This window comes from Microcaecilia unicolor, chromosome 4 (assembly GCF_901765095.1).
Source record: "Microcaecilia unicolor chromosome 4, aMicUni1.1, whole genome shotgun sequence".
In the NCBI taxonomy this organism is placed as follows: Eukaryota; Metazoa; Chordata; class Amphibia; order Gymnophiona; family Siphonopidae; genus Microcaecilia; species Microcaecilia unicolor.
The window spans coordinates 310,539,977-310,561,950 of record NC_044034.1 but is presented as its reverse complement, the minus strand read 5'-3'; the positions used below and the strand labels follow the sequence as shown (position 1 = coordinate 310,561,950).

Here is a 21,974-nt window from a genome sequence, read left to right as displayed (position 1 = left end):
GCCGCTATAACAGAGCGGAGAGTCTCCATGCGAAAGTGCCGCACTTTCAAGGCCCGATTGACCCCTTTGAGGTCGAGGATAGGCCGGACAGAACCTCCTTTCTTTGGTACCACAAAGTAAATGGAGTAACGCCCCTTGCCAAGCTGACTTTCTGGCACCGGAACGACCGCACCCTGGCGGATCAGATTGTCCAAAGTCTGCTGCACTGTCACAGCTTTGACCGGAGACTTGCAGGGAGAGAGTACAAACCCGTCTCTTAAGGGTCGGCAGAACTCTAGCTTGTAGCCGTCTCTGATGACTTCCAGCACCCAAGCGTCTGAAGTTATTGTGGTCCACTCGCCCAGAAACGAGGACAGCCGTCCTCCAATCTGCACTGGGGCGTGGACCAAGGCCCCGTCATTGGGCACGAGACCCTGGGGGAGGACCGGAGGGAGCACCTCCGGGACGGCGGTCTCTGCGAAAGGAATGCTGCTTGGGGGAGAAATTCCTCTTAAAGGAAGAGGGGGCAGAGGAACCCGACCTGCCTGGGCGGTACCGACGGGCTTCCTGAAACCGTCCTCTGGAGGTACCGGGACGAGTACTAGCCCGAGCCCTGACCTCTGGTAACTTCTTGCCCTTAGACGTGCCGAGATCGGTCACGATTTTGTCCAGCTCGACCCCAAAGAGCAGCTTGCCTTTAAAAGGCAATCTAGCCAGGCGGGATTTAGAGGCGTGGTCAGCAGACCAATGTTTCAGCCAAAGCCACCGCCGCGCAGAGATTGTCTGAGCCATGCCTTTAGCTGAGGCCCTCAAGACATCATACAGCAAGTCTGCCAAATAGGCTAAGCCCGATTCCAGGGCCGGCCAATCAGCCCTCAAGGAATGATCCGAGGGGGAAGCCCGCTGCACCATAGTCAGGCACGCCCTGGCCACATAGGAGCCGCAAACTGAGGCCTGCAAACTTAAAGCAGCCGCCTCAAAGGACGACCTTAAGGCCGCCTCCAATCTTCTGTCTTGGGCGTCCTTTAGGGCCGTGCCACCTTCCACCGGCAACGCCGTTTTCTTAGTCACCGCAGTGATTGAAGAATCCACGGTAGGCCACAGATAGGCCTCACGTTCACTTTCAGTCAAAGGATAGCGGCGGGACATAGCCCTAGCCACTTTAAGGCTCGCTTCAGGGACATCCCATTGAGCCGAAATTAAGGTGTGGATGGCATCATGCACGTGGAAGGTTCTAGGCGGGCGCTTCGTCCCCAGCATAATGGCAGAGCCAACAGGGGCTGAGGGAGAGACGTCCTCCGGAGAGGAAATCTTCAAAGTGTCCATGGCCTGTATCAACAGGTTGGGCAAATCCTCTGAGCTAAAAAGCCGCGCTGCAGAGGGGTCATCCGCTCCATCCGAGCGGGGATCCGTCTCCTCCAAGGAATCCGCAAAGGACCGTTGGGAGAACTCAGATACGCTGCCCTCATCTACATCGGAGGAGACAAAGTCCTCCAAGGCCTGGGAATCAACCCGAGGGCGTTTACCTCTGGGAACCTCAACCTCTTTACCAGACGAGGGAGCAGGGGCAGCGTTTTGCATAAGGAAGGCCTGATGCAGCAGCAAAACAAACTCGGGGGAGAAACCCCCCAGACTGTGCACTTCCGCAGCCTGGGCTACAGCCCTAGACGCACCCTCAATCAGCGCTCGCAAGAGCGGGGGAGAGACATGCTGCGCATCCAAAATGGCGTCCGGCGCGACACTCCGCGAAGGAGCCGCGCGGGAAGAACGGCGCTTAACTTTAGCCGGTTTTGTGCCGTCGCCCAAATTAAGGGCGTTCATGGCATTAATGTCTCCAACCTCAAGGGCGGCCCAAGAAGAAGCCGTCCGAGCCGCGTGGCCGGCCAAGATGGCGGAGGTGAGGAGCGGGGGATGGGCGTTTATGGCGGGAAAAACTGCCACGCTGGAGGAAGGACCGGGACATTCATAGGTCACGAAACTGTCACCCAACAAGGGCGAATCAGGCTTTAAGACCCCCGCATCCCCTCTAGAAGCGCTCAAGCGATCCGGGGAGCGACTCTTTGCGCCCTCGCCCTCCGACGCCATATGCCACGAGGAGAAGAATCGGGGAACCCCCTGCCCGCTATAAAAAGGTAAAAATTACCTGCTTGCCGCTCCGAGCTGTAACGACCTGGTGTCCCAGTGAGTAGCTGCAATAGACGTTTAAATAAATGTCGAAATAAACGCCTTTAAGGACGTTCAAAATTTTTTTTTTTTTTTTTAACGGAGCCAGCGGGAGGGGGGAGAAAAGGAGGGACCTGGCACCACCAGGTTTGCACTTGCTCAAAAGAGCCCTCAACCCCAGGCACTCAACAAAACCTAAGAATTAGGCTTGGAGGCCTAGCCAGAGCTGCTGCTGTGTGTGACCACCACCTGCTGAGATAGAGAACATACTGAGGAGTTTCCGGCAGCACATGACCACATATAGGGAGGCAAAAGTTTGCTCTCTATCTCCACCTGCTGGTAGATGGACACAACCCACCAGTCTATGGATTGATCAGCTTGATGATATGGAAAACACTCTTACCTCAAAGGATCTAGTGTACAACTACGATCCTGCTGAAAATCAGGTCAAAAACCTCTGTTCCAGCGTCTCTGCGTTTAAAAACGCGACGCGACTTTTTTTTTTTTTTTTTAAGCTGTGAGGAAAGCAGAGGTATTGAAGACTCCGGAGGCTCAGATGAGTGGGAAAGGCAGGGAAAGGGCAAACCTATATGCCTGCATCCACTGTTGGTGGGTAAGGACAGGGAAAGCAAGGCAATATGTCCACATCCACAGAGGTATGGGTAAGGCAGGGAAAGGGCTAACCTATGTGCCTTTAAAGTGAAGCTGTTATAGCCTCCAACACCCCGGTTAACAACTGGCAAGCCAGGAACCACCTCCCGGCAGATTTTTCTGGAGCTCGATCAAGCTGCAGCCACCCTGCTAGGGGAGATAGAGAATACTGAAGAGGCAGTGGAGCTAGCTGGCCAAGAGGGCACTGTGAAAGTTTGAGTGCTCTCTATCTCCCCTGCTGGTTGATGGACATAACCCATACGTAATGGCTTCATCTGCTTGATGACAAGGAAAAGAAATTTAAATAAAGAAATAAAAAAGAAAACGCTAACGCACCTTAGTAAACATATCCCTAAATTTGTCCACATAAATTTCATCTGCCATTTGGATGCAGTCTTCTAAATTCCTAAGATCCTCCTGCAATTTTTCACAGTCCGCCTGTGTTTTAACAACTTTAAATAGTTTTGTGTCATCTGCAAATGTAAACACCTCGCTTGTCATTCAGATCCCTGGTGCATTCCATTATTCACCTTCCTCTATTGAGAAACATGGCCATTTAAACCCACTCTCTGTTTTCTGTCCATAACCAATTCCTAATCCACAATGGAACATTGCTTCATGACTCAATATTTTTCTCTGGAGTCTCATGAGGAACTTTGTCAAACGTTTTCTGCTACACTACATCAACCGGCTCTCCTTTACTGATTTGTTTATTTACACCTTCAAGGAAATGAAGCAAATTAGTGAGGTAAGACTTTCCTTGGTTGAATCCATGCCAACTGTCCCACTAAACCATTGTTTGTCTACGTATTTAGTAATTTTATTCTTTATGTTTCAATAATTTTTATTGGAGTAACACAGAACAACCGTTCCGTCAGTTATCCAAGCAACTTGTCAACTTGTTTGTCTAACAGAGATTGCTACAATGAATTAAGTAAACAAACACATTGCATGTAGCCAGCATCAGAAGGCTCCCTTTGCTTCCTTAGAATCCAGCCTATTATTCTCCTGTAACTTTTACAGTTTCTCCCCCCTCCCCCCTATAGCAGTTACATGTCGCAGTCCTCATTCGCTATCTGCTTGGATCCAGCAGCTATGTCACATGTTCATTATTTGTCTTTTAGCCTGGGGGTTCAACGTCAGCCAGAAAGGAGTCCAGCAATTCCAAAAGGATTTGGTGGCAAGAGGTTTTTGGCTTTTTAAGCTTGTTCTCTCGTAATTTTATTCTTTATAATAATTTCCACTATTTTCCCCGGCACTGAAGTCAGGCTTACTGGTCTGTAATTTTCTGGATCACCCCTGGAACCATTTTTTAAAAAACTGGTGTTACATTAGCCACCGTCCAATCTTCAGGCACTAGAGACCAATTTAACAACAGGTTACAGGTAGCTATTAGCAGATCAGCAATTTCAAGTTTGAGTTCTTGCAGTACCCTAGGGGACATGTCATCTGGTTCAGGTGATTTACTACTCTTTGTCGATTTGTCTCAGTACATTTTCCAGGCCCACCAAGATTTCTTTAAGTTCCTCTGCATCATCACCCTTGAAAACCATTTCTGGTACAGGTAGATCTCATATCTTCTTCCATAAATGCCGACGCAAAGAATTCATTCAATCTCTACGTTTTATTTCTATTCATTACCTTTAAAAGTGGACCAACATATATGACACCATTTTATAGCATGAAGCGGAAATTTGAAAATTTGGGAGATTAAACTGCATTAAGCGTTAACATATACTTAATGAGGGAAAAATTACTAAATGAAGAACATGTAAAATGTTTTATGTTAGTTTTGCTATTTCCATGCTCTAACTGCTTGATTTGTTTTTTTTAAGAGGGATTGTATCAGGGCACAGAATAGGCACAGAAGCGCTATTCAGCTAGTGCGCTGACATTACTGATCGCTAAATGAACAACATTGACTTAATGCTGGAGCCTTTAGCACCTCCTAAATAGGAGGCAGTAAGAGATCGCACATTATTTTTTTTTTTCACTGACTGTGCACGAATGCTAACTTTAGCACACAGCCAGGAACTTAAAGAATTAAAAAAGGTCGAATTTATGGCCATGCTAGAAATGGGCTTAGTGTGTGGCAAAGTGCCGCAATAGGATGGGCCAAGCCCATTTACTAGTGCAGCTTAGTAAAAGGGCCCTCAAGACTTTACCTAGCATACTCTGGTTTAAAAGTGAGGTTCAATCCTGTCATGGTATACTAAAACAACAATAAAAATGTATACTGGGCTCTGAATAGTTTTTAATATTATAATCAAGAACAATGCAAATGTAAACTATTAGACTAGAAAATTATAAGCATAACGAAGGAAAAAAAAACACACATGCACAAGCTAAGTCAATCAAATGTTGACAGATTCATCATCACAAACGGAAAACTCTCCTTTAAGCTAGTTTGCAGTGTTTGGTAGTAAAAGTAAAGAGCAGGGATGGGTTCACACTGTTCATGTGATCCAATACGTTTAAAGAGATTGGTGATATGCCATCTTAGTTCGAGTTGGTGATGTTTAGCAGTTGGAGCTCAGTGCTGCTGGCAGAAAGATTGTTTCCAACAACAATGATTTTTGATGCAAGCAAAATGTAATTTTCATTACAAGTTTTTAAGAAACTGCAGTATGTTGAGATTTGTAATAATTATGTTTTTTTTTAATATATTTTACATTTAGCAACTACTTTGTTTGATACTGAAGGCCACTAGTTTATGAGTGCCTTAGGCTTGTGCACGTGTTTTGTTTTCTTGTTCTTTTTTATATATACTTTTATAAAAAAGAAGAGAATAAATTATTTTCTAGTCTAACAGTTTGCATATATGCTCAAAACCATTGGGAGATACTAGCTCCAAGAGCCACTGGGGCTGAGGACAAGGAGTAGACAGGAGGTTAACAGGAAAAGGCAGCTGAAATACAGGGAAAACAGACAAAAGCATGCTTAATAGTTAAGGCAGCTTTGCTAGAACTGAAACAAGCATAATGAAAATCACTCACCTCCTGCTCTTGCTGGAAGATAACAACTCTGCCCCCCTTGTCTCCCGTTGCTAGTAATTCTCCAGAATGATTAAATTCTACTGTAGAAATTATATCAGCTGTGCAATTAAAAATAAAAGTAATATTATTTTCTTCTGCATATCTATTTAGCAAAGCAAAACAAATACCAACCAAATTGCTCATGTTTCTTATCAATGGAGGAAAATTTCTCAAATTTCTGATGGCTAGCTGTTTACAAAAAGTAAAGCAGTGTCAGAAAGAATACTTTAGAATATCAGTAAGGGGCTTTTCTTTTTTGATTCGCCCAATAGTATTCAAAGCAAGCACACTTTTTTTTTTTAATTCATCTTTATATATATATATTTTTTTTTTTCCTCTTCATCTCACGACCCTATGGTGAGAACTTTGTCAGGCTCTTCAAAGAAAAACTTTTTATATAATGGTATTGACATTAATACTACATATTTTCAGTACATGCTACACTCCTGCTGTAATGATACAATGATGTAAACAATGTACTATAATTGCTACTGAGTAACATGTCGACTCTTACTCTCACTTTTCTCTTTTGACCTAGCTATTATAGAGCAAATTGTTATGGCTACAGGTACTGATTTATGTGCTAGCTACCTTGATTACATTATTAATTCTCCCCTGCCGCAGTCACAATTGTGCTGCTAAACTTGTTAAAGTCCACCATACCCATGGTACTGGATACAGCGGGATGTGAACCCACAATTCTCAGTGAGTGACTCGCTCACCTGATTGCAGCAAACTCATACCAGCCATCCCTGTAACTGAGCCAAAAATACAATGGGAGATAGATTGACAACCCTAATGAGTAAACTCACTGACCTGATTGTGACAAACTGTAACAGACAACTTTGTAGCTGAGCCAAATATAAATAATTCTAAAGACCTGTAAGACCAAAGTCTAGATATTGCAATTTCAGTCTAATCTACAAAACACTATGTCAGTATATTCGATCCCAGTGACAACTGGGTAAGGACGGTATGGAGATTTAAACTTTACACCCCCCACAACAAGGACAGAACTTTGTATAGTCAAAGTACGAATGACTAAGCTAAGAACTGCTCTAAGCCCAGAGAGCTACAGATTTGCTCTCCTGAATGCAAGATCCATAAGAAATAAAATCGCTATCCTATTTGATTTAGTAAAAGAAGGAAACTATGACATTGTATGCATCACTGAAACCTGGTTGTTAGCCGAAAACACTGATTTTAAACCAGATATGCCCCTCTGGTTTCCATGTCATCTCACAGCCCTGACTTAACAAAAAAAGGAGGTGGGGTCCTTGTGATCCATAAAGAGTCTATTAGCCTGGTAAAAAAATAAGATTTTAAACATCCCAGGAATTGAGCTACTAGCGTTGTTCTCGAAAAACTTATGTATCTTATTACACTACTGTGCTCCTGGGATTTTGAATAGCAATTTTTCTCCCATAATCGAAGTTGTGAATAGTTTGAATTTCATCCCAACACAGTCATCTTGGGCAATTTCAAACTCTACACAGATTGTAGTAATACCACTAAGGCACCTATTGAATTCCTAGACATGTTTGAGACGTTAGGATGGCAACAGATAGTCTTGCAAACAGCTCATAATAAGGGTCATATTCTAGATCTAATGTTTCTAGACAAAGATTCCACCACCTTCACCCTTCAAGATAAGAGATATTAGACGCGTTCTTTGGTCTGATCATGCAATGATAAGCTTTAGTGTGAGAACCAAGAAACAACAGATGAACAGAAACACTAAGAAGGTTATAGAGAAGCGCAACACATTTGAAATGACCGCCCTAAAATCCATATTCAACTCAAAAATTACGGAACTTCCTTAAAAAATGTCTTGACAATGCTGTTGATCAATGGAACACTGCCATATCTGACTCCCTAGATAAAGTTGCACCAATGAAACAAACTGTGATATGACAATCTTATGCAGTCACAAACAGAAGGCAAAATGCTCCACTGAAAGGAAGGCATCAATTTCATGCTGTACCCTGCTAAAACAGAAATCAGAACATGAATAGAAGATAGAGGAAATGCCCATCCAGTACCTACCTAGAAGCATATCATCTAAAACTAGGACTATACAATGCTGCGACCTTGAAAAGCAAAATAGATCATTTTAATAAGATTATCGAACTCTCTCCCTCCCTAGACAGCTCTTCCTGACAGTAAAAAAGCCAATTACCTTGCGAACTGACAAAAAAAAACAAATTTAAAGTATCTATTTCAAATCAACAATTTGCAGATACCTTCTCAAATAAAGTCGCCAATATCATTATATCCAACATCATATTTCTTTATACTAATCTCTACCATAAATTCCAATGCACCAACAACCCAGGCCGATGAGATCTGGACTGATTTTACACAAGTGATGAAGAAGGGCAACCTTCGAAAGCTAATCAAGAAATGTATTAAGTTATGTCCAATAAAAAAGGTATCATCTTATTTTCTTGTCCATGTTTTAATTTTGTTTGATTTCTATTGATTACCTTTAAGAGTGGACTAACACGGCTAACACACCTCTTTACACAAGTGAATAAACAACATCGATATTAAAGAAAATCCAGTTGAGTTCTACATTTGATCCCTGCCAGGTCTCGATAATCAAGGCTTTAGAAGAAGTAACAACCAATGCTGTAAAACACATAGGGGCTCGTTTTCAAAGCACTCAGACTTACAAAATTCCATATTAAACCTACAGAACTTTGCAAGTCTAAATGTTTTGAAAATACGCCTCATAGTGAACAAATTTCTGACAGACGGACAATTAACAGACTCATTAAAACTAGAATCGGTGAGGCCCGTACTAAAAAATGAAAGACTAGATGCCTCAAACTACAGAGCCATCTCTTCTCTCCCATTTCAGGCAGAAGTCATTGAAAAAGCTGTACTCTCTCAGTTAGTTGAATTCCTGAACGATAATCAGGTGCTGGATCAATATCAATTCGGCTTTGGAAGGGAATATGATACTGAATCACTTATGCTATCAATGTTCGATCTTATCAGAGTGGGATTTGATAAAGGGGAAGCCTTTCTTCTAGTTCCACTGGATATCTCCAGTGCACGACTCCATTAATCATGAGATCTTGCTACAAAGACTAAGAGAATGGAATGGAAGGAACAGTCGAAAAATGTTTCTCTTCATTCTTGGAACAATGACACTACTGTGTAGTACAGAAAAAGATAGATCTAACATCAGACTAACTACTGGAGTTCCCCAGGTGTCTGCTTTATCTGCAATTTTGACCAACATCTTCCTTTTTCTACTGTGCATGTTCCTTAAAAGCCTGGGTGTTCACTAACGCCTTTACGCAGACGATCCAATTCTTCTTCAAGATCGAGAACTCGATTACTGATAGTATCCAGTTGCTTTGTTCATATCTCAAAACAATCAAGCACTGGATGAGAGCGAATCAGCTTAAACGGAATATGGCTAAAGCACAAGCCATCATTTTATCTTGTACCAACCAAGTTAATGTTCCAGACTCTTTTCTGATAGACGATACTGAGATCTCGTTCATCAAGAAAATCTGATCATTGGGTGTTCTGATGCTGAATATGAAACCTGAAGTTGCCAAGATGATTAGTATCATCTTCTTCAAACTAAGACTTGTGAGAAGACAAAGTATCTATCCGCTGAGAATTTCCATCTAGTAAGTCAAAGTACAGTAATGCCCCACTGACTGCTGTAATACATTACTGAATAACTATAAGTTGCTCAAAATGCCACAGTGTGGGTTCTTCCGGGCATGAACTGCTCAGCACATATATCGCCTGCTCCTGCCTATTACACTGGCTGCCAATTTCTTACTGTTGGTACTTAAGGGGCTAACCAACAAAATGTCACCAGTGATCTCTACAGGATTACAGCCACAACAGCCTTCCAAATCCCTGAGGTCAGTCTCTACTAGCCTGCTTGAAATTCTCTTTTTTAAAACCATCTTTCTAAACAAATACAGGAATTCAATCTTCTATATTACTGGCCCCAGATTGTGGAATTCACTGCCTCACCAGCTCTGAACCTTACATAATTGAAGCGAATTTAAAAAGTCACTAAAAAACGTCCTCTTTCGGCATGCATTCAGCTCCCCCAAGAATAACTGTAAACCACTGGTACAATGCTGATGCACAGTGAACTACGATGTATGTCTTCAGTACTGTTTTTGTTGATTATATTGTATGTCTTTAATACTGTGAATGTATAGTGTTCCCCGCACAGAATTGTAGATGTACGGGCTAAAAGCCTCTCAAATAAATAAATACGTATTACATTAAAAGGTCAATCCACTGACTCCTGCACCACATAGCTCTCTGTGCCAGATCCGGTGATGGGAGGCGGGACTGGTGGTTGGGAGGCGGGAAGTACTGCTGGGCAGACTTGTACGATCTGTGCCCTGAATAAGGCAGGTACAAATCAAGTTAAGGTATACACATATGTTTGTCTTGTTAGGCAGACTGGATGGACCATGCAGGTCTTTTTCTGCCGTCATCTACTATGTTACTATGTTAAATTGTCAGCATGCACAATCTCTAGCATTTTTTCAACTTTTTCTCTCATAAGCTCATCCCTTATAATGACTAGGTACTGCACTGATTTCTCCTGTGAAAGAAAGGAACACAAGTTCTTCTATATACTGAGGTTAGGTGTTCCCTGAATTTGAAGGGGGGAGGGAGGAGGGACTCGCCTGACAGATGCCTATCACCCCCCACTATGTATCTCTGGCACCCTGATGCCTCCCACCCAAGGAGAAAAAGTATCAAAACGTAGATTCCCTTTCTTTCCCGTAGGAACCACAAAACCTCAGTGAATTCAACTTTCTTTTTATTTTCTCACAGCTCTCCCTCATTACTAAGCTCTAACAGCATCTCACAGCTCCCACAAAACCTCTCACACCTCTATGTCTCTTCACACTGACAGATCACAGAACCTTCACCTCTTGTCACTGACAAATCAAAACCTTTCACCTCTGTCATCTGCTCACTCTGACAGACATCACACAACTCCCTTCCTAAGCCAAACACCCACTGTTTCCTCCTCAGAAAACTCCTCCCCTTTTTGTGAGAGAATTTTTATTGGTACAACAAACTTTAGACAACAGTAAACAACAAAGCTGACTGTCAACACAGGCACCGTGCCTACAATGTTTCAAAACACCAACACCCACTCCCCATCCCACCCTTCAAGACAAATATCAAGACGTTTACTAACAGGCTGGTCTGTCTCAAACATGACATCATCAAGTACTGACAGGAAAAAAAAATCACACAACATCACTAACACACAACTCCCTCTAGTTCATATATGGGTTACACAGTTCTCCTTTGTCCACTGGCTGCGAGTTCTACTTCAACAGCAACCCAAACACCACCAGCCTGCAAAGCAGAACTTAGACCCACGAACAGAACACAGAACTCCCACTTGGCAGATAATGCTACTGACCTACTTTGTACACTAGCACCATTTCTATAACAGCTTAGTAAACAGAGAGAGAAAGAAAGATGTGAAAATAATTCTGGGGAACGTCAATCACCATAGATGTGATAAATACATTGAATGGTAGAAAAGCACAGTGGGAATGACCAAACTATAAAAAAAACTGATGATCCAAGATTTTCCAAGGTAAAAACTTTTATTGTAAAACATCTTATGATGTACAATGGCTGAAAGGTATGGACTCGACACGAGCTATGTGTCGGCACAGTTGCCTTTGTCAGGATTCCAATAACAACTAAGAGAAAACAATTATAAACATATAAAACATTTGGGAAAAAACATCATATGGGTTAAAATATAAAAATAATAAATATGTTATAAACCAAATGTAAATTAAATTGTGGGACAATTTTAGTTTAAAATATAAAGCCTGAACATAAATATAAAATAGGGTATAAATTACCAGCTGTAAATAGCAGGGAAACCAATTTCTACAGGTACATAACAGTGTACCAAATAGTGAGGCACACATGACAACGTTACAAACTATGGTATGTGTGAACACTGTATGGATTTAAAACTGTGAATATAAACTGAACAGCAAAATAAAATAACTGGCTAAGTATGAACAATAAAAACCAAATTAAATAAAGATTTAACATTTTGATACTAAACTATAAAAGTAATTTTATAAAAGTTTTCCAAAAGTAAAAAAACTCAATCTTACAGAGACCCATATCTACTATAATAAAACGCACCCTCAACGTTCTGAAGACATCTGACGTCACTCCCTGAAGGGTTCGTGGTGGTGAAGCCATCTCTCTCTGCCCATGTCTCCTTGGCCCGCCCTCGTGTCAAACGTAATGACGTCGAGGGCAGAGACATGGCCAGAGATGGCTTCAACCTACGAACCCTACAGTGACGTCACAGACTTACAACATTCCAGGAATCCAGCCCAGCTACCCTTCAACCACCCCTTGACGAATGGCCCCGCCACAATCGCGGTCGTCGTCATCAATGCAGCTCCCCCCCCTACACTCACCCCTCTCCGTCTGCCAACGGAACGCCGGCCGGCTCCTCACAACACCACTGACCTCCGTGTCAAGGCCCTGCAGCACGCAACAGCCGATCGTTTCCCTCCGCCCCTCCCTCCTTCCCTCCCTGTGGGACACGGAGGGAAGGAGGGAGGCCCGAATGGAAACGATCAGCTGTTAACTCTACTGCAGCGCCTTCACACGCATGTGAAAGGCGCTGTGAGGGCCCGACCCTGTCCCCCAACCAACGCTGACCCCCCTCAAAACCCCAGAACCCCCTCCAAGCCCTCACCGCCGCTGCAACACACCGTGAGCCTATTTAGCTCCCTGTAAGCAAGGAAGCCAATTTGGTTGATCTCTGTTTCCACTCTCCCGCCCAGCCGTCATTTCTACACACTCAAAATAAAAACCAAACCTGTTCTTTATTCTTCGTCCATCTACAGCTCTTTCATTTGGACCCCTTCAAGCCCACAGCCACTCCCTCACAGTTCCATAACCACCCCCCCCCCCAAACATTCACGCACAAACACACACTGTGTGGCACCAAAAAAAAAAAATTACACACACCAAAAACATGACCAGAGGAATCCCTCACTTTCAACATATCACACAGGAACGCAGACCCCCCCCTTCAAAACCCCCTCGCCACTCCCTCACATTTCACCATCCACCCCCCCCCCCCCACAAACATTCACACACACACAAACACACACACTCTAGCACAACAACAAAAACACAACAAATGACAGACAACACAAACATGACATGAACGATTCCTCACTTTCACAACCTCAACCCATCTACGCAGACCCCCCTCCAAGCACCACGCCACTCCCTCACACATCACAACCCCCCCAATAAATACCCAAGCTCTACTATAGAGAATCAGCATCTCTTACTCACAACCACACCCCCCCCCCCCCCATGATACACACACTCTTCCATGGAGAAACAGCATCTCTCTCACTCACACCCACACACTCCCCCCACCCCCTTAATACACAAACTATACCATGGAAAAACAAAGTCTCTCTGTCTCTCACTCACACCCCCCCCCCCAACACACAACATACACAAACTCTGCAATGGTGAATCTGGATCTCCGTCTGCCATTTGGCACTGGAGCACCACAAGTAGGCAGCGGATGACCGCAGGGCCCTGCAGAACACCAGGACACTTATGGACAAAGTGGTGAGTTACAGGGGAGTGGGAGAGGGGAAGGAAGACAGCCTGGAACTCAGAGGACAGAGAGGGTGACAGCAACGAAGGGAGGGGGGAACACTTGCTAGCGCCCGTTTCGTTTCAGGCAGAAACGGGTCTTTTTTTTACTAGTATACATATAAAAGTATAAGCAGAGACTGATCTTAGGCATAATTTTATAAGTATTTGAAGTGGGAAGGGGCAAAGATAGGTACTTTCAGATTTACATATTCAAAATGCAATTGTATGTATGTATAACAAGAAGCCATATGTATGTATATTCATGTGGGTTCCAGAGCAGAGGTAAACAGGAATTAAGCTTCTGCTGCTGGTTGCATGTGTAGGCAGCAATAAAATTTTATAAGTACTTTTTTTTTTTTAAGTATCTTTATTGGTTCATAGAAACAATTAGAAAGGAACATATGGGGAGCATGTCAAATCCCCGCAATGCCTCTATGTAGGAAAAAAAAAAGTCACAAACCAGGAGGAGCGACCAACCCCCATATAAAACTATACAAACGTTTGTTGTAGATTACCCATTGCCTCTACTACACCTTTCTTCTTTTTTATAACAGTGTAGAAATTAACCCAAACCAAACCCCCCTCTCCTAAGCCCCTCCCCTTCTTACTGTCCGCCCAACATAGTGTCAACAAGCTTCATCTATGAGGCATTCTGTCGATAATGAAGAAAGCACCCTGTTCCACAAATCTAAGTACTGGCGTTGCCCCAGGGAGGTAGAAAACTTAAGTGAGGTGAGCACCCAGCCAGCCATTTCCTGCATAACTCCCTACAAAATGGCTATAGAAGGGGGTTCGGGATCCACCCAGGCGTGCAGAATGCATTTTTTTACCAGTAGGCTAGCCAACAAAATGAACCTGCTCCGGGCGTCTCCCAGTCCCTGCTCTCGAAGCGCAACCCAGCAGCACAGCTGTGTATCTCCACTCTACTGTACACTGCACGATGTTTTCAATGACACCCAGCGCACCCGTCCAGAGTGGAAGACAGACATTCCATAAAGGAGTGTAAAAAGGTTCCCCCACTCACCTTGCACTTATTACAAACATCATTATCCCACAAGCCCATGGCCCTCCCTTTTTCCTTGGTGATGTGCACTCTATGTAAGATTCTATACTGAATATTTTTCAATGCGGCATTAGGGGTCACGAGGTGAAGACCTTCGAACACCACTCCAAGCCTCCCTTCTGAAATAGGTTCAACCGTATCCGTACTCCAGACTCCCGCTATCTGTATCAGATAAGGTGCCTTTTTAGTATCTCGAATCAACTGGTACCATTGTGACATTTTATTCAGATTGGGGGGCAACTGCAAGAAAATTTGATCCAATTGTGTAAAAACCACTTGCGTCTGATATCTGCACTCCACACTCAGTACATAATCCCTCGCTTGGAGGTTGGCAAAGAATTGTGAATTGGGGATCGTTCATGCACGCCTGACTTGTTCAAAAGAAGGGAACTCTGTCCCCCCCCCCCCCCCCCCGTCTTAAATGTCCCAAGTACATGCACTCCTTTCCCCTCCATTGACTAAACACTGAGACACCCAAACAAGCATTACCCGACAGTGTCAGATATGGGCTGGGTCCTCTGGTCGCCCCGCCGTTCTCCCTCCACCATGTCCATGCACACTGGAGGGCTAGCAAAAATGGGTTCCCCAGCGTCCTTCCTTCCTTCCTTCCACAGCCTCCGTGGCTCCAGAACAACAAAAGGGCCATTCTGGCCACACCAGTTCTTCCAAAAATCATTAGGAGCAAATAAACCCACTCCCGAGTGTATCTCATGAATCTATTGCAATAAGGCCGCAACATTATAAGCCCTCAGGTCAGGCAAGCGAAGGCTGCTCTGGGCCCTATTATGAGTTAGCTTTGCGAAGGAAATCCGTGGGCACTTGGCATGCCATGTAAAAAAAGCTGATTAGGCTGCGGAATATGTCGTCCTCAGATTTGCGGACCCATATTGGGAGCATCTGCAGAGGGTAAAGTAGTTTGGGCAGCAGAACCATTTTGACTAATGCAATCCGGCCCATAAAATCACCAGGAGGTCCTTCCAATGATGACAAAGCTTCCCAATCACTTCCAACCTTTCTAACATTTCTCTTATAGACCCACGTCTGATCTGCACTAAGGTAAACTCCTAGATATTTGATGCCCACTTTGGCCCAGGATAAGGGAAAACTTTGCAAGGCTGCGCTGGTGCATGGGGAACTTATAGGTAGTGCTTCTGTCTTCCTGAAATTGATGCTGAGGCCTGAAAATGTACCGAAATCTTGAATAACAGCCATTATCAGTGGCAACATTGAAGACGCATTCCAGCAATAGTAGCATGTCATCAGCAAATAAATTTATACGGCACTCTCTACCCCCACAGAGACCCCCCTTCAGGGCTGGGTCTTGCCGGATTCTAGCTGCCAAAGGCTCCAACGTCAGAATGAATAGTAAGGGGGACAAGGGGCACCCCTGTCTGGTGCCTCCTTTTAGTGATAGTGGTTCTGGTGAGGGAGTCATTTATGATAATTTTGGCCGTTGGGTTGCTATAAAGTGCACAAATCCAATTCAAAAAATCCCCTTGGATGTCAAAGCAAGTCACTTAATCCTCCGTTGCCCCATGTAAGCCGCATTGAGCCTGCCATGAGTGGGAAAGCGCGGGGTACAAATGTAACAAAAAAAAAAAAAAAAAAGCGCTGCAGCACCCAGAACAAATATTCCCACACTACTTTATCAAAAGCTTTTTCGGTATCCAGACTTGCCAAGATTGCATCTCCTGCCCTCCAACTCTCTTCAAACAGGATGCGGCTCACTTTCAGAATATTGGCAGAGGCGAAACTACCCTGGACAAAGCCCACCTGATCTGGGTGAAGCAAACAGGGAACCAATGCACTTAGCTGGGCCGCCAGTGCTGCCGCCATGATCTTAATATCTTGATTGAGCAAAGAGATTGGTCTATAAGAACCCATTAACTCTGCATCCTTTCCTGGTTTCGGGAGAACTGTGATATGAACATGATTGGCCCATTATTCCAGAGGTCCTCATCACACATTGAAATAAAAGAGGGGAGGGAGGAAGTGACGTCACGCTACTGAATGGAGCAGTGAGAACGAAGCTCCCGCTGATCAGCACTAAAAAAAGCATTTAAGTAGCGATCCTTACTCCTCCAATCGGCTGAAAAGCATAGCGACTGACTGGTGAATAAGAACGAAATCAAATGATGTCGCAAGCGAAGGCAAAACTGCCGGACCTAGCAGCGTTCTCATATCAGCAACAGAAATGGAGAACGGAACAAAATGGCGCTCGCAGCACGAGGGAAGAACATGAAAACACAGAGCGAGCACGCGAAGAGCCTTCAAATGAAAGAATGGAGGTAGAACCAGAAATATGGGCGAAGCTCTGCTCATGGTTTCAAGAGATTAAAACGGACCTCAAAGAAGTGCGAAGGGACTTTGCCCAACTGAGCGCGGAGCTGCGAGGGGAAATAACTGAGCTAGGAAATCGAGTCCTGGAGGTAGAGAATGAGCAAGAGGAGCAGGGAGAAGCGATAAAAGCTATGGAGCAACAATTGGAAGAGAGGAAAAATGAAGCTAGATACCTCATAGACAAAGTGGAGGACCTAGAGAATAGAAGCAGACGCTCAAATATAAGAATTCGGGGGGTACCTGAGGTACCTGAATTTAACAATTGTGAAGAGGTGGTGAGATCCATTGCAGCGCAATTATTATCTAATGAATCTGAATGCTATGATAAAACAACCATAAGCATTGAACGTGCCCATAGGGCATTGGGTGTAAGAAGACAAAACCAGCCGAAAGATATAGTGGCATGCTTTACAAAATTCACAGTGAAAGAAGCAGTGATGAAGAAGGCAAGAGGGGCGGCCCCTATAACTTGGGAGAGCTACCCGATTGAATTATACCAGGACATATCAGCATTAACCCTTAAACGAAGGGGAGAACTCCGTCCGTTGACTGCACAGCTGAGAGACGAAGGAATATCATATAAATGGCAGTACCCATTTGCCCTAACCTTTTTTCAAGAGGGAAAGCAAAGGAGAGTGGCGTCAATTGAGGAAGCGCAGGAGTATCTGAAACGAAGGGAGACGGCAGAGGATCCTCCACAAGATGGGAAAGGAGCGGTAGTCTGCCCTCCAAAACCTAAATGGCAAAGGGTATCACAAGGCCGAGGGCGCCTCCGACGACAACTATCGGGCAAGCAAGTGCATTCACGAACGGGAAAATGAGATGGACAACAGAATGACTGGATGATCGATCACTGGAACAGGTTGGCAAAGAACTATATCAATAGGAGGGGAAGGAGAAGTCACTAGAGCGAGCTGTGAGACGGGAGATGACGTCACTCCTCTCAGCTAGAGGCATGGGCCCAAAGGAGAATGGGTCATGCCCTTTGTGTGAAAGGGGGGGAAGGGGGGGAGGGAAGGGGGGGGGGGTCTAGAGGGGAGTATCTGGTGGTTGCTGACTAGGCTAGCTTATAGGGGAAAGAAATGTATAACATGTTTCAATGTGTGACATGGAATGTTAAGGGCCTCAATTCGCCCATTAAGCGTAAGCGCATATATACAGAACTGTTAAAAATGAAAGGTGATATAATTATGCTGCAAGAAACGCATGTAAAAAAATGTCATGAGAAACTGTTAGCCTACAAAAGATATCCAGTAATGTACCACGCTGCGAACAGGCAACATCATAAAAAGGGAGGAGTGTTGATGGCCTTTTCAGATAAACTGCCATGGCGCATTATTAAAACAGTAGAAGATAAGGGAGGCAGATATCTTATGGTGATAGCCTCACTGTATAATACTCAATATACATTTATGACAGTGTATGCACCAAATGAAGGGCAAGGTAAATTTATAGAAGAACTTGAAACAGTGATACAAGAAAACATGCAAGGCCAATTATTATTGGGTGGGGATTTCAATCTGACCCTGAACCCGATGATGGATAATTCAAAAGGGGAGGCGGGATATGCTAGAAAAGATAGAGAAAAGATCTCCAGTTTTATGCATAGATGGGGTCTAATAGACTTATGGAGGGTGTCACACATGCAGGAAAAAGACTATACATACTATTCAGCACCGCATAATTCATACTCAAGGATTGATCTCTGGCTTGGGGATGGGCTGGTGACCAGAGCTATAAAAAAAATATCAATAGGCATTCGTATATGGTCTGACCATGCTCCAGTCCAGCTGACTATTGGGAGTGGACACTCAGAGGGAGGTAGAAAGTACTGGAGGCTGGATGAAGCTCTATTACATGACCCAGAGACTGTGAGAAAGGTGGAACAATACATAAAAGAATACATTGAGTTTAATGACGTGGCATAAGTCCGCCCAGAGAGCCTTTGGGAGGGGTTAAAGGTGGTATTGAGAGGGCAGCTGATCTCCCTCAGGGCCCACTTAACTAAACAAAAAGCAGCCAAAGAGAGAGAACTTAGAAAGGGGATAGCCCAGCTAGAGCAGCAACATAAGGCGAAACCTGAAGATATAAATCTCCAGAATGAACTTCATAAATATAAAATGCAGCTTAATGAGCTGCAGTTGGCAGAAATGGCGAGTCAATTGCAACAAGTCCAACAGGAGCAATATGAGCTGGGGGATAAAGCAAGTAGATTGCTAGCAAACAAGCTGAAAAAGCAGATGACACGAAACCATATTCATAGTATTAAAACACAACAAGGCCAGGCAGTCACAGAAACAGGGGATATACAAGAGACATTCCATAATTTTTACACAAGCCTCTATAAATCGGAAGTGGACGCTACAGCTGGGGAGATAACTACATGTCTACAGGGGGTAGAGCTACCACAATTGACACAGGGAGAAAGAGAGCGCTTATCGGAGCCAATAGGAATAGAAGAGATAAAGGAAGCAACTAAAAATTTACCACATGCCAAGGCTCCAGGGCCTGATGGGTATCCCGCAAGATTTTATAAGCTATATGCATCCCTGTTGGCCCCACTATTGTGGAGACTGTTTCTGGCGTATGATCAGACACAAGAGTTGCCCTATACATGGCGGCTGGCGGCAGTCACTCTTCTGCTTAAGCCGGGGAAGGACCCACAAGAATGTGGGTCATATAGACCTATCTCCCTACTAAATGTAGATTATAAAATATTTACAAAAATACTAGCCAGCAGACTACAGGTGATGATGCCCAGACTGGTACATGAGGATCAAGTGGGATTTATTGCAGGGCGTCAGGCATATGACAATACTAGGTGCTTACAACATCTCATTCAGCAGGTCGGGGATGAACAGGTACCGGCAGTTGTTCTCTCGGTGGACGCGGAAAAGGCGTTCGACCGAGTAGAATGGCCTTTTCTCTTTGCGACACTTGAGAAGATTGGAGTGGGGGGGAGGTTTCTAAAATGGCTGCAAATCTTATATCAGGCTCCCCTGGCGATTTTGAAAGTAAATGGGTCTTATTCTGAGCCAATACATCTTAAGAGAGGTACTAGACAAGGATGTGCAGTGTCACCATTGCTGTTCGCACTAACAATGGAGCCATTAGCATGCACTATCAGAAGGGAGGAAGGAGTTAAGGGGATAATGCGTGGGAAAAGGGAACAAACTAATGTTATTTGCAGACGACATCCTGTTGACGCTGACAAGCCCAGATACTTCCATAAAGCAGGCTATAGAGATAATGAAACAATATGGGGCACAATCGGGCTTTAAGGTAAATATTAATAAAACAGAGATTCTAAATCTCACAGTACCGAAGCAGGAGGTAGTACGGCTTAAAGCTGAGCTCCCCTTTATATGGGCCAATAAGTCTATAAGGTATCTCGGAATACAGGTAACTCCTAAGTTGGAGGAATTGTATGAGGCCAATTATCCTCAGAAAGTGAAAGAACTATTTGGTGAACTGGATAGATGGGAAGGTTTAAATATATCCTGGACGGGGCGCATTAATGCGATAAAAATGATTATTCTACCAAAGATCCTATATCTTTTTATGGCATTACCCATCCCTATCCCACAAAGCTTTTTCAAGCACTTAAACAGAAAACTGTTTGCTTTTATATGGCGGAAGAGACCACCGAGGGTGAAACGCAATATTATGTATCAACCAAAAGAGAGAGGAGGGATGGGAGTGCCTAATTTCCTATTATACTATCAGGCTGCCCAATTAAGAATTTTAGCCGATTGGCACCCGGCGGTTACCAAGAAATGGCTGCACTGGGAAAGAGCATGGATGGGAATGAGAGAAATAGGAGACATTCTATGGTCAACGGAAAAGGAGCTTGGGAGTTTTGGTAGAAGGGTACCCATAGGAATTAGGCACATTCTAACCACATGGCATCAAATTAGGAGGAAATGGTTTCCGGAAAGAAAATACTTTCACAAGACAGGAATAGGTAGGGCTCCTGGGTTTCCGCTTGGAGGGTCAGAAATTAGTTATAAACATTGGGCACGTGCAGGGCTCTACACTTTAGGTCAATTATGGGATGAGGACAAAGTGGTAGACTTTCCAATACTGCAGGAGGAATACGGGCTGCAAGCCAGAGATCAAGTCTATTACTGTTGTATCCGTAATTATATCCTTAGCAAGGCACGAGAGGAGTTGGAACTGGGAAAAACATCTTTAGAAAATGCATTAGAGAAGGGCGGGGGCAGAGGGAGCATATCGCGTCTATATCTAGCTTTGTTAAGTCATACTGACCCCCAAACAATATATGTGAATAGATGGGAAACAGCATTGCAAACTACAATAACTAAAGACTGCTGGAAGAGAGGATATAGGTATCTCTTTAAACCATCTTTGGCTCAGAGTGCAATCGAGAATGGATATAAGATATATTACTGGTGGTATTATACGCCAGAAAGATTGCATCGTATATATCCAGAGGTATCGGCAGACTGTTGGCGAAATTGTGGAGAGAAGGGAACATTTATGCACATCTGGTGGGAATGTCCCAGAATAATGGAATACTGGAAGACAGTTATCTCAACAATTTCTAAAGTGATTCAGCAACCCTTCCCATGCAAGCCCGAAAATTGTTTGCTCCATATCAAACCGGGCTCAACGACGGGGGTACAGCATAAGCTGGCGACACAATATCTGGTCGCGGCAAAAATTGCTATAGCAAGAAATTGGAAAAAACAACAGTCGCCGGATATGCAAAAAGTACTGCAGAGAGTGGACTTTCTGTATCAAATGGCCAAACTGACAGCTATCAGAAGAGGAAGAATGGGACCCTTTGGCAAATTATGGCAGTCCTATGAACAATTTAAAGAACAGCAAGAAGCACCACCATGATACGGGAGGGGGGGAGGGTGGAGGGGGAGGGTGGGACGGGAAGGTATAGGGATAGTTTCAGATGTTAGACAAGTAAATCAAGCATGATATGTAATGTTGTTTTATTATCTGTTTTTTTTTGTAATATAAGATAAATCTATACCAATAAAAAAAAAAAGAATTGGAAAAAAAAAAAAAAAGAAATAAAAGAG

The 21,974-nt window shown here is 43.9% G+C and overlaps 1 protein-coding gene across 2 annotated transcripts in view; it reads right to left on the bottom strand.

The window, feature by feature from the left end:
• The window catches only part of PPP2R2A (protein phosphatase 2 regulatory subunit Balpha), a 185,925-nt gene that overhangs the window by 99,767 nt on the left and 64,184 nt on the right, over window positions 1-21,974 (bottom strand). For both annotated transcript variants that reach the window (XM_030201832.1, XM_030201833.1), the window contains one exon: window positions 5,790-5,887. In XM_030201832.1, coding sequence (XP_030057692.1) covers window positions 5,790-5,887 — 98 coding nt within the window. The remainder of the gene's footprint in view (window positions 1-5,789; window positions 5,888-21,974) is intronic.